The following is a 13,628-nucleotide window of genomic DNA, read 5'->3' on the forward strand; positions in this document are numbered from 1 at the left end:
AGTACAAGCAAAAGTATACCTCAAAGGCCACATGGAGACATGAAACATTAAACAGCAAAGAATTTGCCCAGAAACAAACACACACAAAATGTTAATGACGATCTCACTTGGCACTCTGTTAATGGCTTTGAGCGGCCGAAGAACCCTCACTGTCCGAATGGCTGACAGGTTGATGTTCTGCAAGTCCAGCGAGTACTCTACCATCCTGAATATACAGACAAAGAAGCAAAAAGGAAGAGAGAGATCAGTTAATCATTTAATCATGAACTGTCACTGCCTTGATCGGTCACTGGTTCAGCCTAGGAGAAAAACCGATTAGCATAGCCCCAGCTTCAACACAGATCTCTGTCCGCGATTCAAAGCCACTGGTCTCTCTTTGATCTAGTCTCACCGGTGCCCTCCCTTAGCTCCATGAATCTCAGCTGTATGGGAAATTTACTGCACGTGGAGGTGCAACCCTCCAGAGAAAACGCTCAGTTGGGGTGGGAGTGCAGGGTATAAAGTGACAAAGCATCAAAAAGGGAGAATAACATGAAAGAGAGGTGGGGAAGAAGAAAAGAGCAGGGAAAAAAGGGATTCATTCTATTCTAAGTGTTGCCTGCAGGATGTTGCGGCTCAGTCAGTGCCTGGCATCTGTTAGCAAGTCATTTCCACAGCATGGCTAAGCTGTTTGTGCCCCCAAACCCAAACCACTTTCATAGGAGAATGGTCACGGTATGAAAGCACTGTGTACGTCTGAATGTGCCATACACTACTACATGACTGTAATCACACAGAGTGAAGTGAATGTATGAAATTTACAGTATATGTGTAATAAATGACAGAATAAATAACACTGGGTGCATGTATATGCGAACAAACTGTGTGGATTGTGTAATACTTACGTGCGTTTGTCCAAGAGCGTGTACAAAATAGATATGCCTGGGGCTACGACAGTGTCGGGACAGCATGATACCAACAACAGCGCATCCAACACAAGCTAATAACACCCAAAGCACATCCGCTGGCTTTGTAAAAAACAAGCCAAGCTCACTGTCTCTCACATAGATAGACTTATGAACCGTGTCATTTCCAATAATGTGAAACTTTATTGATCCCAAAGGGAAGCTCTCTCCGTTTGCCCTTCAACAACAAGCACAGAGTCATCAGCCGAGGAGCACCCCAGCTCACACTTAAGTAGGATTACTTGTTGTACAAGGGGTTTAACTGCTGCACAACCTACAGGGAGTCAACTCTAACCACTAGCAATTTATTCATATGGGTGTGAAATATTTAAAAACTAGGACTGCACTTTTAGGTGAAATGCTTACTTGTGTTTTATTTTAAACTTACTCCTATAGTTGTGGGTTTTTTGTAGTTTTTGAGTCTTATACTGTAGCTGGACGAGACCATCATTGCAAGGGAGAATTTTCTCAGTCGAAAACAGGCCACAATGCCAAACCACAGAGAAGAGCGGAACAGTTTTAGGGGTGGGGCTACTAGCTTTTCTACCAGTTTTAATGCAAAAAAGGATTTGATAGAGGCTGCTGGGAGCCTGAATAAAGGGCTAAAATGCCAAAATTTAAAAAAACACAGCTCTTAGTTAGCTCAAGGACAAATACTAAATGTAAATGTGTTGATTGAATAGGTTATAGGCTGACTGATACACTATTAGATAGAGACAGCCTACCCAAAACACATATAATTGCTTAGATGAGTGCAGATATTGCAGCTTTGTTAGTGATCCAATTACATCCTGATCACACACAGAGCAACAAAGAAATTAAAAACGAGAACAGAAGATCATTAATGTGCTTGCATGTGTGTGAGTCTTTAGACATGTACGTCTTTGTATGTGTGTGTGCGCATGCATTCTATCTATAGAAGTGTCTCTTCCTGTGCACATCAATCAGGCCGATGTGTTTGGGAGGGTAATTAGTGGACTGCCGCAAGCAACCTTTTTATTATTGCTTTTTTGCTCGCGATACCTTCATCTCATTCATGCTTTTATGTAACCACACTGTGTGTGTGTGTGTGTGTGTGTGTGTGTGTGTGTGTGTGTGTGTGTGTGTGTGTGTGTGTGTGTGTGTGTGTGTGTGTGTGTGAACGTGCCTTTCTATATCAGTGTAAAATGTAAAATGTAGCGCTTCAGCGGAAACCTAGTGTGGGCCTAGTGTCAGAGATCAGGCACACTTTCAGCATAAAGGATGATGAAACACTTGAAACAATCTAGATGTCAAATATGTCGTGACTTGAGAGGAAAGTTAGCAATTAGCCAAAATCATAAAACCCAAAAGTTTAAGTTCTGCATTGGGAAATATGCGTTTTGGCATCATTTATATATGAAACACAAAAAGAGACTGCTCAACTGTGATGATCTCCTCGTAAAATAATGAAAACTGAACAACAGCTGCAGCGCTTTCTTGTTTTTGTCTCATGTAATTGTGAATTTCAGCTGAGCCTCATAAAGGCTGTTAAGCAAATTTCTTACTATTTATATCCTAATAGATTTATCTTTATAGTGTCATCCACGGTGACAAAGCTTTTTAGACCTAGTCTCTCATTTTCATGAAAAGGTCCTAAAGGGTCAAACCTACTCTGTAACTCATCACGTTACAGGCTGTAAAGTGATGAGTGCGCTCTACTGATGACCTCCGAGTCTTGGCATAGTACATCTTACTTGCATAAGCAGAAACACAAAGGTCAGAAACCTGAAGTGTAGACCACAATGTCAACACCTTATGGAATAAACATTGACTATCTGTCTGAAACATAGCAATCTTCCCCATAAAAGGGAGCCTCGAGAACCAAAGTGCCATTATAAACTATGGAAGTGCAGTTTCCTTTTCACCGTTGGTGCCAACACAGAGTAAATGTTTCCACAATTTACAGCTGAGTCTCCTTAATAATCCTTTCTGGATGAGGAAAACCTGTCTCATCATGTGTTTTGTAGGTTCTTAGTCATGCAATTTAGGGTAGTCTTGTGAGCTTGAAAATGTTTCAGCTCTCATCCAAGAGTCTTCTTCAAGAGTCTCCCAGGTAATAAACCCTTAGTGGGAGTTCTTCATTTTGGACGTCCTTCAGGTGATTCTGGGTCTTTAACCCACTATTGGTCATACCAGTCATCACATGAACCACAGTGCATCATCCAGTTGCCTTCTTTTTTAGTTTTCAAGACTGGTCTCATCATAATTGGCATCAGCTTCAGTCAAGATTAGGGTTGCCAAAAACTGATACTCAGGTATTAATCAATACTAAAACTAATACTGAATTAAAATACACATTTGCAAAAATATTGATGCAAACAGTGCCATCAGAGCTCCTCCCCTCACTAACAGCTGAAGTAGTTAACATTTATGACGCTGGACAACACTTTAGGAGGAATACAAAGAGGTCAGTGAAGCTCCTGCTTCAACAACATTGAAGTATCGAACAGTTATCAGTGTTAACTCAGCCAGCAAATGCATTAACAGTAGCTGTTTAACTGTTAGCAATTACCGATAGCCACATTAGCCATCTGTTTTTATTAATGTAGTGATTAGCTGTCTGTTAGAAAAAAGATGAATAATTATTGCCGGCTGAACGGGTCATGGATCGAATGTTGAGCCATGGCAGAGCGGATTATGGACACATGGTGAACTGCCTGTAAAGAGCAGCAGGGAACTAGAGTTAAACGGAGCAGAGAGTCCAGAGTGTGGAGAACTAATCTGAGCAAATAAAGAGTGAAATTCGGAGTAGAGCAGCCAAATCAGTTTGAAATGTTTGTATTGTGACAATACAAGAGCACCTAAACAGTGCCTTGACTAGGCACAGCTCTTTAGCATACTCCATAGACCAGCATCATTCATTTTTCCATGATTTCTTTGACCTGTTAATTTTTTTCAGCTTTTTCCTTGGCATCCGTTCATCTGTCCATTCATTTTCTTCCACTTATCCAATTCAGAGTCACGGGGGAGGGGCTGGAACCTGTTACAGCTGTCATGCAGGACAGGTTGCCAGTATGTTGGCATCCTTGGTGTACATTAGAAAAAGATGCAGAAGTCAAAGCTGACTTTCAATAAAAAGGGTCACACTTCTTTGCTGAATCATGAATTTCAGTGATATTGGCACAAAGATACGGAATTTGCATGCTGTCACTGCAGATACCACACAAAGTGGGAAAAAAATTAATGTCAGTGCAGTGGAAATGAAAAAACATTATTTCCTGTGAGGTTTCTGGTGTTAAAGACAGAAAGGGAAAACCACTCTTGACAAAAGAAAGGAGTGTATGGGGCCAAAGGGTGGATGTTCGTCTGAGCATGTCAAGAGGAAAGAAAGAGCAGGGAGGTGAGTCAAAAAGAAACAAAAAAGAGGTGTTGCCCGTAGGTAACAGGCATGGAGCTCATAGCAGAATGTTGACTGTGATTTGGCCCAGAAAAGCTGGCACTGCCCTCTGCAATTAGCCTAGACGCTAATCTAATGGGTGCTGCCAAGAGGCAAACGAAGACCGAGGTGTTCGCACAAATGCATACACAAACACAGGCAGGCGCACGCACGCAGATTAAACACAGCAAAGGCATAAGCTGACAGACTGTAATCTGTGTGGGTAATTCTGTGCCATAAACGTGCACATAGACTCGCGCGAGCTGTGTTTGAGCATCCGCTGAGGATAAACTGATTCAGCTCAAATGAAGATGAATGTCCCTGCACCGACCCTGGAAAGTCTGTAGCTTTATCGTTGTTTGTGCGCCATTATACCAGCCACTCCTCCCATCCATCTCCCTCTCCTTCACATAGTCGTCACTTCGGAGGACATTATATTTCCTTATGCTCATTTTCTGGAGACTTTTTAAACCAAGTCTACATACTAAAAAGCTTTATGTATTTATGGTACGAGGGCTTCATTTTTTCCCCCTCAGAATAGAGTTGAATCCCCGAGATGTGGACATCTCCTCACCCCCCGCACACCCCCCAGGACCAAAACAAACACAAACACACCACACACGCATACAGAGGGACTTTATCACCTGGCATGTCTGAGCCTCGCATTTCACTTGGGTTAAAGCAGGTGTTTGAGCAGGTGTGTTTACTTTGGTTTTGTGCACATGCATCCATCTAGCACATCTGCCTTGTATTTTCCTCACGCATTAACAGCATGTGTGATGAATACTTGGAAGAACAAGTTAAACCTGTAATATATGAATATATGACCAGAGACATGCATGTTGTTGCCAACATGTAAGTGTTACATGTTGATCAATATCTGGTGAACACCCAATACTTTACCTAGCAGTATCTCGGTCTGTGATACTGTAGTGTCTGTGGCAGAATATCAGGGACTCTTAATACCATGACTTTGATTTAATTATTTATCTTTTTTTTAATTCTTTGAAATTAACATGTAAGTGCTGATAGCTTAACAAGAGCTGATGTCTCACTCTGCTGGAGCTGCTGAAAAATACAGAAACATTTGAAACGGCTGCACAATCAGAGCAAACTGGATGGCTGTTATTGCATAGTGGTTTTGCCGCTTCGTTCACACCACAGAGTGACTTTTTCTGGCCGAGTGTTATGTCAAATCCTGTTTTCCAAGCAGTTTTTAAAGACACATCAAGGACAGCAAAGCTTTTCAGTGGCCTGCCATCAAGTTTAGTCAGTGGCAGGTAAAAGTGCAAAGCTGCTACCTGAAGGTTTTCTACACCGACCTTTGCTTGTTTCATAACACAAGAATCACTCAGAGCTGTGCCACATCCACTGTTACAGTTTTGTGTGTAAAGCAATAAAACATCTATTTGTAAAATGCCTCCATAGCTTTATTTCACAGTTTTATTTGTTTCTATACCATTTTGACTCTGACTCTGTTCCACACAGGGTCATGCCACAAATTTAAACTGGTTCTAATTCCATAACTTTAACATAAATTAATGCATAAAACTATATGACCTCCATGCAAAATAATAGCCATTTACTTGTCATCCTGCTGTTAAATATACACATAGTAGAATATGTGAACATATCTAGATTAACTGAAAATCATATGGGTCACATTTAATTAATCTTCCCTCTAATTTCTTTTAAGATGCTTAGAAAACAAATATTATTTCTAAGTAAATAGTAGTAGAGACTAGACCCGAGTAATAGAGATAGATTGCAATAATTAAAGCTGGGTAACAGCAAGCCAGTCAGCCAAAAAGTCATTCAAAATAAATGACAAAATAGGCTGTTAATCTTTGTCTACAAAACTTATTAATGTCTACAAAACCCATTATAAAAATATTATATATGCTTCAAATCTAATCTTGTGGTTTTAAAGATTTAAAGTTGTACGTGCTAAAAGTCATTGCCACTTGCGCTATAACATTTTATCTATTGCTTCTGCAGAAATTGTCTGCAGAAATTGCTGATGGGGGTGGTTTTGCTGGTTTTAATGTTTTGTCGCTCAAGATCTTTTATGATAATGTTTTTACCTTTTAAAGTTATTCACAGAAAGTAAAAAAGACTCGAGATTTTTAACATTGTTCTCATTTTTTGTTTTACATCTTCCCAAAGCCTTGTCAGATGAACTAAACAACACTTTCATTAACATCACTTCTCATATTCATATTCTACTTTATTCATGCACTACTTTAAGTGATGTTTGGCTAAATGCCCTCTTTTATCCTATAGCCCACTATTTCAGTTCTTTTAATCACTGTTTGGTACATTTAGTGATCTATTTAAATTGCTATCAAAACTTTTAGCTAGTCATTTCCATCTGTCAAACATAACCTTACCTTTTTTCCCAGCAGACACTGTTTAGCTAACAATTACATTAGCTATTTATAAGTTTGGGGAAACCACTTGGGGAAGTCACTTGGATGAGTGACGAAATGTTTTTCCTACTAAAAATACTACATTAAGATGAACAGAATAAACTTTTTGGGACTTATATTAGCTTACGTTAGCTAAATGCTATCAGATGACATTTTGCCATATGTCATCTGATAGCATTTATCTAACTATTAGCCATTCTTTTAACATGTATTTTTATCACTTTGACAATCACATATCTACTTTAGTTATATAGAGATTTCTGTCTATTTGTACTATTTAGCCATTACTCCCCCCCAACATTAGTTTAGCATCTTTATCCATACACCTTCTGGCTGCTGCAGCAGGTATGCAGAGTTCCTCTTTTTATGAATCATTGGTATATTGTATATTGTCTAGTCCAGTATTAAAATGGTTGATTTTATGCCTTTATTTTTTTTAAAGAATATTTTAAACTGTTTGTCCTTATTTTCTGACAGGATAATAGACAGGGAGCCTTTCAACATATGGGTTACCTGCTCAGACCAGTGATCAATATTAGATCACTGGTCTGAGAAGTATTAGAAGCCTACTGTATGAAAGAATGCTTGCATAATAATTTTTGCTTACCCTGCCATGACTATGAAGAAGTCCAGTCTGTTCCAGGTGTCGCCCAGGTAACAGCGACGGCCAAAGATCCCCAGAGCCACCATCTTTACCACCATCTCCAAGGCGAAGAAGATGTAGATGAATGCATCAAAGGCCTATGAGCAATGGGAGGGAGACAAACACAAAGGAAAATGAGCTGAAGATAGAAAAAAATTAATGCTTTTATATATTTTACATGAAACACATGGGCCAGACATCTGTTTTATCTGGTGTGTTGAAGAGATTAGTGGGCTCAAGCTGTTGATAAAGCTCCCTCTTGATTTTTTTCAACTCTGATTTTCAGTTTTGGAAGAACAGTCATTCTCTAATAGAAAAATTGTCTGAACTTTAAAATTTGGTTGCTTGTAATTGCTAACGGTGCAATTTGGTAAAAAAAAAAAAAATCACTGATAGTACTATGAAAACTGAAAGATTAAAACGAAATGGTACACGTGCCCTGAAGCAAGCTTCAAGCAATTCCTTAGTTCAGCCCTGTATCTATTCAAACACTTAAACCAGTGCATGACCTTTTATTCTCAACAGCAATTTTAACACTCTAAATACGGCACAACACAGTTGATTTCAAATGATCACTCACAAGCAAAATAATGTTCAAGAATGATGTGTTCTGATCTATTTGTGTGTGTGTGTGTGTGTGTGTGTGTGTGTGTGTGTGTGTGTGTGTGTGTGTGTGTGTTTGTAGTTTGCTGGACTGTAAAAAGGCTTAAGAGCTAAATGTGTGTATGCACTGCAAACATAGTCTGTACTACCATAATAGAGCATCACACAAAACACACACTGCTTTGTTTGAACCTGCCTACTCTATAATACTTAAATCACAAAAGAAGTAGGAAGTGATCAGGAATAAGAAAGAAGAAGATCCAGGTCAAACCTCAGAGAAAACAAAGATGAAGAGCAAAAACATGGTGAGAGATAACCAGAACGATAGAGACAGATAAGAGCACATGTCCTGATTACATTATTTTACACAGATCGCTAGCTAAACCACCTATTGTATTTTGGTAGCAAAAAATCTTTCCCACTGCCTTGCCGAAGGCTCTGTGACTGTGGTTCCTGCCGAGTCACATGTTCCTACACTATATAACTCAAGCTGCTACATCTTCACATGGAGATTACAGGACCAAGACCAAGAAATTCAAATGAAGTCATGCCTGCTAATTAAAAAACATTGAATATAATTTGACTAAGTTCAAAATCTCAGGAAAGACACAAAAATTCTGTAGTCAACTTTGTAGTCACTGAATATGAGAGCAATGAGCAGACAAATAGAATAATAAATGGTGTAAAGATACATTACAGATACAGTACCTGATGACTTTCAACAACCAAGACATTTTATATAGAAATAACAGGACAGTTTACCAAAATAAACTCTAAGGTCATTACCTTCCCTAAGTAACATAAGACATAAAATGGATTCAGTGGTAGAAACAACATTCTTTTCCACTCAGTAATGATGAACAATTGCAAGATGGTGTTTGCAGCTATAGACCAAATAGAATGAGACAAATGGTGTGTGAAATTTTGAGGATTTATTCATGCTGCACCACTGGCAGAAGCCTGGGATGTTGTTTTTGTCTCCATCTAGAAATAGCAAGAGTCAAGAGATTGGATTCAGAAACAGTAATCTATTCTCTGGTTGGGCACTGTCTGTATTGTTTGTTATTTTCAAAGATCAAAATCTCTAAAAGCAGGGACAGAGGTGAGCTGGTACAAATTTATGCACTGCAAATGTATAAATCTCTGCTTTTGGGTATGCATGGATGGTTTTGTGTGTAAATATACAGGCACGACTTTGCCTTGTAATGCATCGGAAACCAACATGTGTGTTCCATCGCTGCTCATTCAAACGCATACAGAAAAATACACACACCAGCTCATATACAGCTAGTATACAGAGCTGGCAGCTTTCAATGGGAAAGATGAGAAAATCAGGCTCACATGCTGTTTAAATGATGTTTTGATAAATAATGCAGCCTGCACGCTTCATATGTAATCCGACATTGGCTGCACCAGTTGAATCCCTGTCGTGCTCTGCTTTGAGTGAAAGGGGAATGAATTCATCATCGTTATTTGTCACTACCGCCAGCTTCCGCTTCAGTCAACCTATCAGGTTTCATCATCAACATGATTTGTATAGAGGTTGAGGCTGTCTTGTGATGGGCCCTTTCATGATTTGAAATAGGAGCTGGTGTGGAAGCCACTTTATATGCTGTCATTGTACCACTTATTTGGCAAGAGGAAAGGACATGGTAAGTAGGTCGTAAGGATTGTGATGTTGGACCATTTAAAAATAAAATTATGTTGTCTGTGTGGCTTACTCTACTTGTGACTGACAAAATTAATCAGTGTATAAAACCAAAGGCACCACAGGGACAAATACTCACTTAACAAAATAGGGCAGGAAAGGGAATACCAGACACAGTGATTTATAAAGCGTACGTGTGTTTTCTGAACATCTGAAGCGCTACTAAAAACTATAACAGGTGCAGAGTTGAAGATATAATGAATCGAAATCCATGAACCATCCAAATCAATAGATGAAAAGAAAATAACTTTTTTCATGAGAAATAATTGCAAATGCAGACTCGAGTTTTTGGATTTGATTTGTAACACTGACTGCAGCTCCTGAGTGGGAGTCCTTTGACTTGTGGTACTTAAGAGGAAATATCTATTAAACAGTTATAAAGAGTTTTTATTGGTGCTGTCAGCGTTAATCTTTTTTAAATTACGTTAACACCATAACCGCATTAATGCGGCAAACCTCCGTTAGCAAGTTAACGCAGCTCCCCCATGCGAAGGCTGCACAGTGTCAACGCATTAGCACGGTTAGCTCGTTAACGCGTTAGCGCCGTTCAGCACATCGCACGGGGTGATCCTCGTTAACTCGCTAATGGAGGTTTGCCGCGTTAATACGGTTATGGCGTTAACGTCATTTTAACGAGATTTACGCTGACAGCACTAGTTTTTACATTTTTTTTACCTGCCTAACCCGGTCGTGTTTATTCATATTATTTACAGGGGCATATGTTTTTTTCAAGATTATCACCCTACATCCAATCGCCAAGTTTGAGTTTAGAATATGAAACAAACTCTTAACTGAAGCAATATCTGCCAGACAACTATTTTCAAACTCAGTCTGGCTTTAGATTTGTACATAGAAGCAAAACTACATCTATTTTGGCAACAAATTATGCTCTTAATGGTTCAGACAGGATGCAAGATTGTGCTGCCTTGTTCATTTGAATCTGTTGGCCAGTTTCTTTATGGTCAATCAGTGATACTAGTTTAGGCAACAGGGTGGATTAGGAGCTACATTTTAGTTTATACAGCTGGATGTAAGTCTAGTTTGTAAAGGAGTCCTCTAAGGCTCAGTTTTAGACCCTGTTTCATTAGCTCATTGTGGACTTCAGGAGAGAGAAAAGAGACACCCATGCCTCCATCTACATAAATGGCACAGCTGTTGAACGAGTCTCCAGCTTCAAGTTCTTGGGGACCCACCTCTCTGAGAATCTGTCCTGGTCAACTAAGACCTCCAGCCTGGTGAAGAAGGCACATCTGCGCCTCTTTTTCTTTAGGACACTCAAGAAGAACCACATGTCTACTGACATACTGGGTAAGTTCTACTACTATGTGATAGAGAGCATCCTGACCTACTGTGTCATAATTGCTCTGTTGCTGACCACAAAGCACTGCAGTGGGTGGTGAAAACTGCCCATTGCATCACAGGGACTCCACTTCCTGCCATTGAGGGTGTCCACAAGAAAAGATGTCTACGCTGAGCACACGTCTTTATCAGGGACCCCTCTCATCCTGCCAATAAACTGTTCCAGCTCCTCCCCTCCAGAAGACGCTACAGGACCCTACTGACTAAAACCATCAGGTTTAGGAACAGCTTCTTCTCCACAGCTGTCACCCTACTGAACTCAGTCCCCCGTTGAACCCTTCCATCCACACTCACTTAATCCTTCTACACTCCTCCTATCCCTCCCAATGACCATGATCATGACTGTCATTCATTCTCAACATTTACCATATGCTGACATTGGTTACTGCCATAGTTTTAGGACACTGACATAGCATAGTCTCTGTTATAGTGCGTACACTGTTCACTATTATAGATGTTCAGAGCGCTACACTTCCACTACTGCAGATATATTCATAAGACTCTGTAGATCTGTTTACCACACACCGGTACATCTGCATATATGTAGCACATCTGTGTATATTTGTTCATAGTACATCTGTATATCTGCCTGTCTGTATAGCAATATAGAACATATGTATGCTATACAGATCATCTCTATATCTGTACATATGTATACAATAGTGCATCTGTATATTTGCTCTCTACTTAACTCATCTGTATATAATCTGCTCTTTTTGCACTTACTCCTCTTATACTTCTGATTAGATGCAAACTCTATTTCCTTACCCTGTATTTATACATGTGTGTAATGGTAAATGGACTGGTTCTTATATAGCGCTTTTCTACTCTTCTGAGCACTCAAAGCTTTACACAACTTGTGCATTCACCCACTCACGCTAGCACATTTTCTTAGTGCTTTCTAAATAACATTTACACTTTTTTATCTTTACTCTATCACAGTGCTTCACATTTCATATCAGTGTAAACAGCCAACACCTTCAAACAGCTTGTATGATTTGCACTTGTTTAGATGGCGCCTTTGTGGGGATCCCTGGATTTTGTTTCAGAGGTTGGTATTTTGCACGTTGGTCATGGAATAACCTTCAGTGCACATTAAAGCTGAATGCTTTAGTCTCTCCAGGAGAGTTCAAAGCTTTTATGAAGGCTCCTGTAACCAAAGAGTGCAATTACTATTCAGAATATGTTATATCTGGTTTTATAATTTATAATTTTTCAATGGCATGCCTTCTTGGGCAGGTCTCCCTCAAAAAAAAAAAAATGTTGGAGGGCAGAAAGGCGATGGAAGAAGACAAATCTTCAGGTACATTATCAAGAAATGAAATGAAAGAATTGAATGATTTAATGGTTGATTTCAATGAATGGGTTAAGACTGCAAAGTGCACTTATTTCTCTACTTCAGTACTAATAAGCATAAGCCTGAGAGACTGCCTTTTTAAATCCTGTAAATTTAAATTGGATTATGATAGGAAATGACAAATTTCTCCAGTTTCTGAGTTTTTTACAGGAAGAAAATTGGCATCAAATCCAAAACAGTAGCTTCTGATTCTTTTATTGATGTCCAGTAACTTAGTCATAATTTTATCTTCTTCTATGCCAGTCTCTTTGGATGAGCTTTTAAGTACTGTGTCACAACTGAAACACTCATCAAGCAGAAATGATACCTCCAAAATGTCTGTGTGAAGTTTTGGATATCACTGCCCCTTGGTTGCTTTCAGTAATTAACAGTTCTCTGTCCTCTGGCTGTATCCCAATATATTTAAATAGGCCTGTGTGCAACCACTCATCAAACAAATCTGGCCTCACTCTTTCTGATGACAAGTACAGCTCAGTGTCAGAGTTACCTTTTATACGAAAACTTTTAGAGAAGACTGTCTGGCTAAAACTTCTTGAAGGATTACATCAGAACATTTTGAAGTCCTGACATTGTGCTTATTAAGGTGACAAACTTATGTCTTATGACTGCTGATGCTGATGGATATTCTGTTCTTGTGCTACTTGATTTAGGTGCAACATTTGATGCTGTAGACCAGGGGTGTCAAATTCCAATCCTCCATGACCGATGTCCTGAAACTTTTAAATGTATCCCTGCTGCAACACACCTGAATAATGGCAAAACTCTATAGAACTTGATTGCATGCTGAGGTGGCAACCCCTAACTCTACTCAAGTACATTTAAATAAATGTAAGTGAATGTAACTGTTTAGAAAAACTTCTAAAAGTACTTTTATCGCACCATGTTCATTCACCAATGAGGTGCTGTAACATGTATCAAATGGCTGAATTGAAACCTCAGCATGCAGGCAAGTTCTATAGTCTTGTTAATGACCTACTTATAGGTCTATACTGGGACCTTTCCTACTTTAATTAAATATGGTACCTTTGGGCCTTATCAACATTTCATGTATAAATAATATTTCTTTTCGCTGCTATGCTAATAATACACAACTTTATCTCCCTGTAAAATCCTCATTTTCAAACATGTGTGTAATACATGTGTGCAATTGAAAAAAACAAACAAACTCAGAAACTGAGATTTCAGTTA

At 39.2% G+C, this 13,628-nt stretch overlaps 1 protein-coding gene across 4 annotated transcripts in view; it reads right to left on the reverse strand.

Annotated features, from left to right (window-relative positions):
- Window positions 1-13,628, reverse strand: part of cacna1ia (calcium voltage-gated channel subunit alpha1 Ia) — a 203,092-nt gene that overhangs the window by 79,738 nt on the left and 109,726 nt on the right. For all 4 annotated transcript variants that reach the window (XM_026165258.1, XM_026165257.1, XM_026165256.1 and 1 more), the window contains exons 4-5: window positions 7,378-7,511; window positions 108-205 (exon numbers count right to left, since the gene is read on the reverse strand). In XM_026165258.1, the coding sequence (XP_026021043.1) occupies window positions 108-205; window positions 7,378-7,511 (232 nt within the window). The remainder of the gene's footprint in view (window positions 1-107; window positions 206-7,377; window positions 7,512-13,628) is intronic.

This window comes from Astatotilapia calliptera, chromosome 4 (assembly GCF_900246225.1).
Source record: "Astatotilapia calliptera chromosome 4, fAstCal1.2, whole genome shotgun sequence".
In the NCBI taxonomy this organism is placed as follows: domain Eukaryota; kingdom Metazoa; phylum Chordata; class Actinopteri; order Cichliformes; family Cichlidae; genus Astatotilapia; species Astatotilapia calliptera.